The sequence below is a fragment of the Pleurodeles waltl genome, chromosome 3_1 (genome assembly GCF_031143425.1).
Source record: "Pleurodeles waltl isolate 20211129_DDA chromosome 3_1, aPleWal1.hap1.20221129, whole genome shotgun sequence".
Lineage (NCBI taxonomy): Eukaryota > Metazoa > Chordata > Amphibia > Caudata > Salamandridae > Pleurodeles > Pleurodeles waltl.
The window spans coordinates 419,946,825-419,960,061 of NC_090440.1; the positions used below are offsets into that span (position 1 = coordinate 419,946,825).

General features: G+C 44.8%; 1 protein-coding gene across 1 annotated transcript in view; it reads left to right on the forward strand.

The window, feature by feature from the left end:
- The window catches only part of LOC138284183 (aminopeptidase Ey-like), a 432,258-nt gene that overhangs the window by 249,959 nt on the left and 169,062 nt on the right, over nucleotides 1-13,237 (forward strand). Inside the window, exons 13-14 of the mRNA XM_069222681.1 lie at nucleotides 7,380-7,435; nucleotides 8,451-8,598. Coding sequence (XP_069078782.1) covers nucleotides 7,380-7,435; nucleotides 8,451-8,598 — 204 coding nt within the window. The remainder of the gene's footprint in view (nucleotides 1-7,379; nucleotides 7,436-8,450; nucleotides 8,599-13,237) is intronic.

Sequence of the window (13,237 nt, forward strand, 5' to 3'; positions counted from 1 at the left end):
CTGGAAGCCTCCCCACCTCTGTATCATAAACTACCTGCCGGGCTGACCAATAGAAACAGTGTGGCAGCATTGGCTTTTGGTTATCATTGAGAGATGAGGCCAATGCCGCCACACTGTCGAAGCCACCAGCACACTCGGAATGCACACTGTCTGCCACTGCAGACAGTGTGCATCCAGAGTGTGCTGACAGGGTGGGCCCCTGCACTGCCCATGGTCATGGGCAGGGGCACCCTGGGGCCCCATATCTGCTTTTCCGCCAGCCTTTTCATGGTAGGGTCACTGCCATGGAAAGGCCATCGGAAAGGCAAGTGGTAACCACCATGGTGGTGCCTACATGGGTATCGCCATGCTTGACCACGACTTGCACCGCCGCCAACCCATTGAGATCCATAATCCTGGTGGTGGTCACGGACTGGGTGGTCTGACCACAGCATTGTAACCTGGTGGCTGAACCTCCAAGATTGTGGAGGTTGGACCACCACCGTGGGTACATCGGTCTTAGGACTTCCATACTCATAATGAGGCCCTAAGTCCGAAGGTAAAAATCTTGACCAGGCAAAGGCACAAAAAGTGCCATGATGGCAAGAAAACTTCCATGTGTAAGAAATTCAAATTTTTCCCACTCAAAGCTCTTCCAAACAAAACCACTTATTTCGGTGGGCCCTCATCCAATACCCATCCATCTTTGTGAAGACTTAATCGGATGCAGCCTGCAGCCTTGACCTACTGAAAGATTTTGACGTCCCATTCAGAGAGTAGTCTGCAGCCTTGTCCCACTGAAGGATTTTGACTTCCAATTCAGATAGTAAGTCCCAACATAGCCCTCTGACCCGATTGAACCTTGTTGGTGTATCCAATTTCTGTGCCAGTGCCATTGGCCTGAAATCACACATTGGTCTACTGTTAGCAAGTGGCTATGTTTGCCACTTAACATCTTTTGGCATTATTTTTTACTTAAATCTACTAAAATTCATATCTTCATTTCTACTTGGTTGATTTTTTACATTTTATTCACTAAACGAATAATTCTAAACTGAAGCATGATTTTTATAGTTGTGTGTTTTGACTTTTTAACAGTTCCAGCATTTTCAAATGCTTTACACTTTTTCTCTCAATTAAGCCTGTCTGTACAGTGTCATACCTGTAAGAGGTTAAGCTCAGGTTTAAATTGCTGAAACATCTCACTGGACCTAAGAATATAGCAACCTTATTATTTGTGGTAGACTACCATCTACCACAATTAACAACTCACTTTCTCGCAGTTCGGAAGCACTGTTTCATTAAGAATAACTGAATTGCATTACCAATGAGAGAAATTAAAGAACCCAAAAGTGAATGAGACTAATTTGTTCCATTGACATCTTATATGCACTTGTATGTATTATTTAACATTTTTATTCACAATATGGATTTGATGGTCTTCAAGATTTAAAAATTTCAGCTTTCAAAACTGTGCTTTAAAATGAGCTATTCAAAGAAAAAAAGAAGGCTCCTAGGTATAGTTCTCTGCTTTCTTTTCCAGTGTGTGGATGCGAGTCAAAAGATCAAGGATGACTCGACCCACCACTAATCGGTGTTGTCACGTTTGTCAGATATATGTGGTCCCTTCACTGTACGCGAACAGCTGCATCTAATATGACTTATGAAATAAAAGGGCCAGAATTCTATTCAGATCAGGATGACTCTCCTCCTGCGGTCACCATGCAGGGGCAAAGCATTTCTGAGGCCACAAACATTTGCAAATATATAGGTGGATGCCACAATAACACAGCAAAAAGATTAGTCTACTGATATATTGTGACCATAATAACGCCTAAAATATTACTAATGTTGTTTCACTATTCTAAACTCCACCGGGACGATATTCTGGGAATCAATAGTTATAATCACGATATATCTGTGGGTTGATATTTCAACCAGTGCATTGTGGTATAACACACAAACATGCACAAAGGCTACTCATTACTGTTCCACGGCTGAAGCACGTCTCAACTTTTAGTGCAACCAAAGAATTTAGAAAGAACTCTCCACTCAGGCCTATTTATGGACTATTTGCCCATATGTCAGTGTGAGCTATATACATAAGGAATACATTTAGATAAAGAAGATTATCATTTTCAGTGTGGAAATCCGGAATCACAGATTGATTTTGACCTCTGAGGATTGTCAGCAACTATATGTATGCACACACCTACTCAACGGTTCCACACACTGGCTGACATTTTGAAACAACTCAGACTGACTAAACAGTGACGATGCTTTTGCTCTCCCATTCGTTTTTTGGGTCAAGCCTGCGTCACATGCACTTGCACATGCATTTCGCTAGCGAGACGCTTTAGGAATTAAAAAGGGCTCGGAGCCCCGTCCACGTCACGTCAGTGTCTTTCATTGGTTCGTGGGCTTGCCTGTTAGCATCTGCTTGATTTCATTAGTTGAAGGCACGCATACGTCATGCCTTTTCTGGTGGTTAGCCCTCCTCGAGCGCATCGACCAAGTACAGAAAACATACGAGGCTCGCTGTTTTCCATCCAGTTCGTGGACTACTTTTTCTATATTTTCGCAGCATGATCTCGCTTGGCAGAAGTTGAGCGCTTTGTATAATATCGACCCTGTTACACAGTTATTTGCACTTTTTCCGGTATTGTGAAGCTAGCAGGGGCAATCTGGCACCTGCGTGTGGTTGGACCACAGGCAGTTGCCTAAACTTGATTAAAAATACAGGCTGGCTCACTCAAGGAGAGTCTGCCCTTGGACCTGTGCTTCTTTCAAAAGTCACAACTGCATCCCTCACCTCTTTTTTGACCCGTCACTGCTTCCAGACTCTGTCGCCCTCTCATGCTTTGTCCCCACCTTTACCTCCAGCCATCCCCTTCTTTTTACCTCTTTTCCCTTTCCATCCCATTATTCAGTCTCTTCTTCATCTACCCGAGTGTGTGCACAGTTTCTTTCTCTTCCATGGCGTTTATTCCACCGTGTTTCCTCCATACATCTCACTGCTCCTTCTCACTTCATGTCTCCTCGCACCCGCTTGTGTTTGCCTTTCCTTCTCTCTGCCCTCCTCACCACCCTCTTATCACCTGGCTGACTCTTTTCTCCTCTAATCTAACTTAACTCTTGTTCCTCTCAGCCTTGCCCCCACCCCATCCTTTTAACACTCATGCTAGCGGTGTCCCCTGATCTCTGTCCTTTTCTCCTTTTCATCCCTTTACACATCAAGTGCCAAAACCTCCATCCTTTTTCCTTCACTCCCTTCTATGATCACCTCCACTCTGCCACGTCCGTCCCTTTCTTTCTTATCCACACATCTCACGTGTACTGTTTACCACTAAGCTAAAGTACCGGGGAGATGGCCCAGGGGCACAGAAGTCACCCACTTCCTCCGATACAACCCTCCACGGATACCATGGAAACATCTCAGTTGGCATCCATTTCAATATTAATGAGGTTGATCGAATAATTGCAGACTCTTATGCAGAACAATGCAAAGCAGTATGAATATTAATGCATTTCTAATTAGTCCACTGCCATGGAAACAGGCGGGGGAGCGGGGCGGGGTGGCGATTAGAGTGCGAGCAACCACAACACAGAGAGGCCAAAGACAGAATGGCCAGTGATGCATAGGGGGGTCAGACGTATTGGTGAGTCAGAGACTGCTTAAATCAAGCAGTCGGAGGCTAAGATGGTATTTATCGGCTTGTATCAGGGAGCTGTGGCTGCCTATGTCAGGCTGCCTGCGTCCGGAAGCCAGAGGCTGTCTGTTACATAGGGTGTCAACACTTGCCTGCCCTAGGGAGACAGAGACCAACGTGTCTGACAGTGTGTGCAGAGATTCCTGGATTAGGGAATCAATAGCTATGAGTACAGTTGTCAAGACAGAATGTGCAGATTGTGTTCATAATTCGTCGTAGTAGTGTTCGAGTGACCCCTCCCCCCAAGTGACTTTTAGATGTTAGCAAAATGGCTTTTTAGCAAGAGTCATTCCATTCCTTTCTTCGAAGATGGAGTAAAGACAGGGACATACGGAGCTCAGGTGGAATATTATTCTGTATTCTTGGTGTTGCTCCATACAAGGCTTGTTTCAATGAAACACTGGACCTCGCCAATGGACAAACCACCCCGCGCCTCTTAAAAAATGGTATCTGTATAACCATTTTCAATACAAACAGTACTAAAATCATAACTATGAAGTAGTTGAGGGCTTTAGCGGACAGAGGGTTCAGCCACACACCGGAACAGCGAACAGCTTAAGGGTGAAACCCTGAAAGGATTGCAATCACCTCCTTTTTATGGGCGAGAGAAAAGTGCTCCATCCCATGCTATAATCTCTCTTTGGGCTTCCAACCACGCCCATGTCACATCAGTCACTTTCACCCAGGTCCCCCATGAACGACTGAAAACTCTGCAAAGCTACTTTACAGGACTGAGACTCTTTCGGCCCTGCAATGAAAAAATCATCTAAATAGTGCGTAACAGACGCATGCCCTGTGACCGTTACAAAAATCTACTGCAAAAAGGTGCTGAAGCATTCAAATAAGGAGCAAGAAATGGAACAACCCATGGGCAGTGCCTTGTCAACATACCAACTGCCTTGAAATTGAATGCCCAACAATTCAAAAGCCCGTGGGTGCACCGGCAGGAGTCTGAAAGCGGATGTGAGGTCTGTTTTTGCCATAAGGGTGCCCGGACCCAGTGCCTCCTCCAATGCCATTGCCACGTCCACAGAGGCATATGACCCTTTAGTGAGTTCTTCCAGTATGAAATCATTAACAGATGCCCCTTCAGGCCACAACAAATGGTGTATCAGCCGAAACTGCCCGGCTCCTTTTTGGGCACCACTCCGATAGGGGAGACAATCAAATTCTCCAAAGGCCAGTCCGCAAAAGGGCCTTCCATTCTCCCCTCGGTCACTTCTTTCTCAAGCTTGAGCCGCACAAGCTCCTCCTTCCCCTGAACGGAACGCAAATTCTCCACCCACCGACGCTGTCGCGGTCCGTTGTATCCCAGTTCAAAACCCTCAGAAAATCCCTGCAACAACAATTGCCCCTGACGCTCCAGACCATAGCAACTCACCCAAAAACTAAGCCTGTCCAACTTAATTGGCGTAATAGCTTTTTCCCAGACTACTCTGCCCCCTCTGCTTGGGCTGTCCCTGATTCCCTGCGGGATTACCTCCTGATCCAATCCTCATAATCCAACCGCTCCTGATCACCAACGTCCTCACTGTCAGTGTCTTCCACCCCTTCCCCAAAACGAGCCTTCTTGATGAGGTCCTCAACTCGTGCTGCTGGTGTGCGTGGTCGCCGTGGGGCCGCCTGAGGCCCCTCCCATTGTGTTGCGTAGCCAGGCCGCTTCGCCCTACTCACCATCCAACTGGTGGGCGCAACATCCAATCCAGTCTGGCGTCGCCGTGCTATTGCCTTGGCCCGCACCATCCCGCCAACACGTCGAGGTTCAATTCAGCCAGCCGCACAAGATCCCGCCTTCTCTTCTTCCCAGGGTGCCGAGCCCGTCACGAGCCCGCCTGGGTCCCCATCCTCGCTCATTCCTGTACCTTCCCCATCATAACCCCACTCCAGACCCTGGAACTGTACCCCCTGCCCCTCCTTGGTCCCCCACCCGCCCTTATCCTGATCCTGAAAGCCTTCAATATCCTCTACTCCCTTCCTGACCTATCCTTGTGCCCTGCCCACCCCTCCCTCCTCCCTCGTCATGCCCTCCTCACTGCTTTTGCCCGGTATGGGCGTCTTCTTCCCTGCCTTCTTGTGTGGCCTAGCTCCTGCTTGGCTCAACACTGTTATGCTCCGGGCCGCCGCCACCGCACCTTCCCGAGCCGAGGGGCCCGTCTCCACTGACATGCCTTTGTTCGGCTGCCGCACCCCTGAGGGGCGCGGACGCCACCCCCTTGCGCCATCTGCAATGGGAGCCGGGGCCACCCCCAGCCCGCCCCCGGCTCCTGACGTGACCGGAGATGCCGGCAGCCTCGCCCCTAATGGGCGCGGCCGCCTCCAACCACACGCCTGGCTGACGCAGCCGAGCCCACGCCCCGGCCCCTCCCACTGCTCGCTCTCCTCACCTGCGGCGCCAGCCACCCACGATTCCCGCGAGGTGGCGAGCATGCCGCAATAGCGGCTGCTACTCCACTCGCCGCTCACCGCGCTGGACGATCCCGGTGGGCGGCGTTTTCTGCCAGTAAGTCGAGGCGCCCTGCCTCCCGCAACAACTGCATGGCCTGGATGACACGCCGGTCCATGCTTTTGCCTTCCACCACTTAGTACCGGGCCGCAACAAAACCGGCGGGATTGCTACGTTGACAATCAGGTAACTAACCTTCTAAACACTGTCCTGTCAATCCTTCCCCTATACTATTATTGTTTTGTTTTTTTTATACTCGCAACCAAACCTAACCCGTAATCTGCTATGCACTCGCCCGAGTAAAAAACCTGCTCTCTACCAAAACCTGCCTCTCTACGGGAAAAAACCTGCCTCTCTGACAAAATGTCACCAACTAAATGGTGGCAATACAAAATGTCGCCCTAATTTATAGCGTAGCCCCAGACTGCCAAACCCCTGCACCCATGTAGCCCAAACAGCGCCCAAAAACGGCGCGAATGGGCTGTGCCATCTCTCGCAAAATTCCCGGGGGGGAGACTGACGATATCGGCGCTCCCGCCCCATGATCCCTTTTACATAGTGCGATCGCACTGCGTTTTTTTTTCTTTCAATTTGTGTGGCAAGAAAAGTCCGGTTAGAAGTTTACAACGCTAACAGCTCTAACCCGAGCAAATACGAGACCCGTTGCATTGAAAATGCTTGTTTTTATTGCTTTGTGCATCAGAAGTAAAAACTTTCACAGGAACATTTACATATTTTTCAAATTTTTAAATACCACCTTTCTGTGTATTTTATGCTTTATTTATGCATTTATTTTATTTTGGTATGTGTGTGAACTCTTAACCTTAGGATTTAAGATTCAGATGATACTTCAATTCAAAGTAAGGATTCAGTACAGAGCGAAAGGCTTCGGTAAGATTTTCCCATTTTTTCCGTACGGAAATAAATCGGATATTTATCTGCATTTTTTTTAAATAATGGATTGCAGTTGCGAGCACCTTGCTTCAAGTATGTCTTAAATATTCAAGGAATTAAGAGTACCCCGGCATTCAGCTAAGTTTCAACATTGGAGGGTAGCCCAGCCCATTTGCTCCATTTAATTTATTTAATTAAGTCACATCTGGAAGATAAGTAGAGCATCCATGATTGCAGAAAAATGTTTTACTAAGGTGTTTTTTTAACAATGCAAAGGTAACGACGTATTAAAACATATTTGCTTCACCAAATGTCATGTCTTGATTTATGTAAAATATATTTCTGTTTTCTAGGCCATTCCAGTTATGAACCGAGCACAGATCATTGATGATGCCTTTAACTTGGCCAGGTGAGAGAGCACCACTTGGGCTGCTTTTCAAATGTACCATTGTTTCTGAAATGCCCATCAAATTCTCATGGGTCTTTTTAACTTGACAAATATAATTCAAAATAGTCTTGAACTGAATGAAAATGGATTTATATTAAGGGGATACCAATACTTCAATTTCGCGACACAAACTGCAAATATGCGGTAGAATTCCACGTCATGAAAACGCATGCTAATTGACAAAAAAATCAACCAGTTATTTCAACTCTGTATTTAAAGCTTCCTCCATAAATTGGGGAACTATTAGTTTACACCTAACACTAAGAAGGCCCTTCACATCGTTTGTAAATTGGAAGATGCCCCATTTCGGCCGCTTCTGATCTAGAGTAAAGGAACTGCTCTATTTCCGACAAAGAAGCATCAGCTGACTCCGCTATTGGAACTGACCTATAAGCTGAATAGCTACTACAGCTTTGCAATGTCACAATGCCCTCCGTACTGAGCAAAGGACCTTTGATCATGATTTTACCAATGCTGAGTTTTAGGCCTCGCCTGCCTAGAATTAACAGTTGGCTTACTGCACATACATTGTTTTCAATTCGTTGCCTTTGCCACGTTTTTTACTTGCTTCTTATTCAATGGCTTCCGTTGATCCAATGTGTCCATGTTATGTTGCTCTCTCCCTTGTATCTTTCCCTCCCACACTCCATGTTGCTGTCTCCCTCCTGTGCTTCCCCTTCTACAACCCCGATCCTCTACACCCCATGTTGCTCTCTCACTCATGTGCTTTCTTCCATTTAACCCCTTCACCGTGCCTCCCTCTAACTTAACAAAGAATGAGATCACTAATTTACCCAGTAATCATCACACCAACTCGGAATTTGGATCCCTGGACAAACATAGGTTAGAGTGACTGTATATTTTGGTAACATGACGGTATTTTAGCCATCGACGCGGAATAAAAATTATTTTGAAAACTTGCTTGGCAATTTTTTCATTTTTTCAGATTTATTAAACTATACGAATTACTTTTTAGAGCAAAGCACATTGGCACAACGTCTGCACTGGACACCACCAGGTATCTCTCCATGGAAAGAGAGTACATGCCGTGGGAAGCCGCTCTGAGGAGCTTGAGCTACTTCTCGCTGATGTTTGATCGCAGCAGTGATTATGGGCCCATGAGGGTAGGTCTTCCACTCTCTTTTAAAAAATGCCCGTTTGGTGAAAGTGAACACCTCTTTTCGTTGCAATGTCCAATAATGTAAGTGATGTGAAACATATCTCACTATTAATATGGGCGTGCGGCAAAAGTAAGGTATATTCGTTTGAGTACAGGGGCCCAGATTTGTGTGGGACTAGTGCCACTTTAACGTCAGATCAGTGTCATTTTTTCACACTAATGTGGCATTAGAAGGCCAAAAAACGCTGCACCATATTTAAAAGTGGTGTATTGCGCCACTTTGTAACCCCTTGCGCCACATTATGCCTGCATCAGGCATAATGTATGCAAGGGGCATTCCAGAGCTAGGGGGACTGAAAAATGGTACAAAGAAATCTATGTGATTGCTTTGCTTCATTTTCATCAGCATTAAAGTTAAAAAGAGACCCTCGTGTTCAATGGGCCTCTGGGTGCCTTGCAGGATTAGCTCATCATGTTTGACGCTAATCCTCCAAAGCACTGGACTAGCGTAAAAAATGATGACACTAGTCCCCCTGATGGTGGTATTTTAAATAGGACGCACACATTGTGGCGTTAGGGGGGCGCTAAGGGGGCGTGAGAAAAGTTCATAAATCTGCCCCCATGGTTTGGTTTGAGAAAGTAATCACGCAGAAGCCACGCTATTAGAGATGCATGTTAAGCAGTAGGCAGCAATTCCACATACATGGGCACGCAAAACATGTCTGAGAGCCCTAAAAACTGAAAAAAATAAAGAAAACGGGCTGGTGTGAGTGTGTGTGAGAGCGTGTGCGTGCGTGCATGTTCGTTTCTGCGTGTGTGCCTGTTTGACTTTGTGCGAGCGTGTGTCCTTGTTCCCTTTTATTGGAGACTTCAACTATTTTCACGGAAACATGAGGAGGATCTTACATTGTGAAATCCCTTTTCGTTTTGTAACGAACCCAGAACGACCTGTATGACTGGATGCAGGACTAAACATGAAATCGGTGTGCTTTACACTAAACGCTAGGCGTGTGTTGCAGAACAGCAGTGATTTAGTTTGAAAGGAGGGTGCCACTATTGTTATCGAGGAAATGCTTTGCTGGGAGTCAAATTATGAAATCTTCAAAGTAGCTAAATTACGTCAGACGAAGGCGAATGCGTGTATGGAAGTAAAACATATAATGCCAGAGGATTATGTTTTTTTATTTTTTACAGTAGAAGTCAACATGTACAAATGTTGAATGAAAATATAAAGTTATATAATTTCATTTTTTGAGAAAGAATGCATATTTTTTCAATATAAATCTGTCGGATACTCCTTCTGCAGTTAGAAACTTCTTGGTAAACAAAATATTTATAATCAATCGATCAGGCAGCTGGTTAAATATGCTGTGATTTTCTATGCATTATACGGCGCACATTCTCACAAGCCAACAGCATTGAGGCATCAGCTGGATTCAGTGCCTTCTCTCCGTGGTTTCGACAATGGTGTTTATCAGCTGTGGCTTGAGGTCTTCCCACGGTTCTCATGTGCCGTGTATTTTTTTTGTTCATTCTTTGAGGTTCTTAGGTGATGCTGCAGAGCCCTGATATCCATCTACTGGCAGATCTAGTCTGTGTTGAGTGTGGGTTAAAGTGTCGTGTGCACAGGTGTATTATTGTATGGTAGTGTGTGATGGTGGTCTTATTGTACGATAGTGTCAGATGATGATCTGTGTCTTGTTAGATGTGAGGGACGTGTTCTATCTTACATATTCTGTTAAAGTTTGTGTCTTTTGTTCTATAAGGTTAAACGCTTTTGCGAGCATTTTTGCGCACAACTACATGGCATGCTTACCCTGTGTTCGTTTGTACAAAGATTTGTATATTGTGTTTCCGTAGAAGCAGTAGTTTATGCTGAGCGATTCTGAAGCTCTTTGACAGAAAGTTAAGGTTGTCAATAGCTTTGGGGGTGTGTGTATGTGAGCTATGCCATGTTCTAATTTGGATCACAGCGAGCTAAGACAGTCTACACACTCACATGCTAAAAGACTACAGGTCAGTCTTTTACATTAGAGGCGGTTCTGCTGAAGGAAAGGGAAACATAACGTAGAAATATGGTTGACGAGTAGCCTGCTGTCCTGCTCATTTTAGGTGTGGCGTTAGTGGAGCATCCATGAAAACTGGCAATGAAAGAGCTGATATGAATAATTGGCTGCATAAAGTGTAGGGGTTCGGTCAGTCAGATATGCAACCTTTCAGTGCATATTAGGCCAGGGTGCTACCACCCATCATGCTTGTAACAGCATCCAGTTGCATCACCTAATGTACCCTGGAGGAGACGTCCAAACTATCATGCATTAATATAATAAATAAAGCACCAGGGGCCTAAAAGCCAGCATTTACGCTGGATACAAAGATAGGGTGACAAAACGGCAGAAATACGGGTACAGTGCTGTAGAAAAGGCTGAGTCCAAGTCACCGTGGGAGGCCAGGTCAATATGGGAAACTGCAATGAGATGAGGGGTGGTAAAGAGGGAGAGAGCACAAGTCAGATACTTTGATCTGCATATAGTAGCGGGGGAACACCTTGACCTGGTTACATTTGCAGTGAAATCGCAAACTGGTGAAGCATATATTTTCTGAATGACTGGAAGTTATTAGTACTTACGCATGATCTTAAACAAGAAGAAGAAGATAATGTTTTTTGTGGTCTTAATTGTAAGGAGTGATTTGGGAGCAGTGATAGTTGGGGTATTTTATTCCAGAAATTTTGAGAAGCCCACGAGAGATCACAGGAATCTCACATTGTCCTATATCACACATAAGTAGTTTGTCCCTTTCGTCCTCACATACCGGCACCCGTCATCCTGTGTGACCACGGGAAACCAAGTGCCAAATTCAAAGGGTCGGCTTTGTGTGTTTGTTAGTTTGTAATATGTAGTCAACTACATCAGCCTTGATTGCTTTGAACCCCAGCTTTTCACCAAAGGGATTTGAACGGATGTTTGCAATGTCTATACGTAGTAACCCATTAAAACATTAAAAAAAAATATATATATATTTTACTGCTTTCATTTGTAATGTTTTTTGCTATGATTTTTATAGGTTGCTTCAATGTCTGAAGTATTATGTCCATTCTATTTTAACTAGATCTAGTCTGTGTTGAGTGTGGGTTAAAGTGTCGTGTGCACAGGTGTATTATTGTATGGTAGTGTGTGATGGTGGTCTTATTGTACGATAGTGTCAGATGATGATCTGTGTCTTGTTAGATGTGAGGGACGTGTTCTATCTTACATATTCTGTTAAAGTTTGTGTCTTTTGTTCTATAAGGTTAAACGCTTTTGCGAGCATTTTTGCGCACAACTACATGGCATGCTTACCCTGTGTTCGTTTGTACAAAGATTTGTATATTGTGTTTCCGTAGAAGCAGTAGTTTATGCTGAGCGATTCTGAAGCTCTTTGACAGAAAGTTAAGGTTGTCAATAGCTTTGGGGGTGTGTGTATGTGAGCTATGCCATGTTCTAATTTGGATCACAGCGAGCTAAGACAGTCTACACACTCACATGCTAAAAGACTACATGTCAGTCTTTTACATTAGAGGCGGTTCTGCTGAAGGAAAGGGAAACATAACGTAGAAATATGGTTGACGAGTAGCCTGCTGTCCTGCTCATTTTAGGTGTGGCGTTAGTGGAGCATCCATGAAAACTGGCAATGAAAGAGCTGATATGAATAATTGGCTGCATAAAGTGTAGGGGTTCGGTCAGTCAGATATGCAACCTTTCAGTGCATATTAGGCCAGGGTGCTACCACCCATCATGCTTGTAACAGCATCCAGTTGCATCACCTAATGTACCCTGGAGGAGACGTCCAAACTATCATGCATTAATATAATAAATAAAGCACCAGGGGCCTAAAAGCCAGCATTTACGCTGGATACAAAGATAGGGTGACAAAACGGCAGAAATACGGGTACAGTGCTGTAGAAAAGGCTGAGTCCAAGTCACCGTGGGAGGCCAGGTCAATATGGGAAACTGCAATGAGATGAGGGGTGGTAAAGAGGGAGAGAGCACAAGTCAGATACTTTGATCTGCATATAGTAGCGGGGGAACACCTTGACCTGGTTACATTTGCAGTGAAATCGCAAACTGGTGAAGCATATATTTTCTGAATGACTGGAAGTTATTAGTACTTACGCATGATCTTAAACAAGAAGAAGAAGATAATGTTTTTTGTGGTCTTAATTGTAAGGAGTGATTTGGGAGCAGTGATAGTTGGGGTATTTTATTCCAGAAATTTTGAGAAGCCCACGAGAGATCACAGGAATCTCACATTGTCCTATATCACACATAAGTAGTTTGTCCCTTTCGTCCTCACATACCGGCACCCGTCATCCTGTGTGACCACGGGAAACCAAGTGCCAAATTCAAAGGGTCGGCTTTGTGTGTTTGTTAGTTTGTAATATGTAGTCAACTACATCAGCCTTGATTGCTTTGAACCCCAGCTTTTCACCAAAGGGATTTGAACGGATGTTTGCAATGTCTATACGTAGTAACCCATTAAAACATTAAAAAAATATATATATATATTTTACTGCTTTCATTTGTAATGTTTTTTGCTATGATTTTTATAGGTTGCTTCAATGTCTGAAGTATTATGTCCATTCTATTTTAACTAAATATATT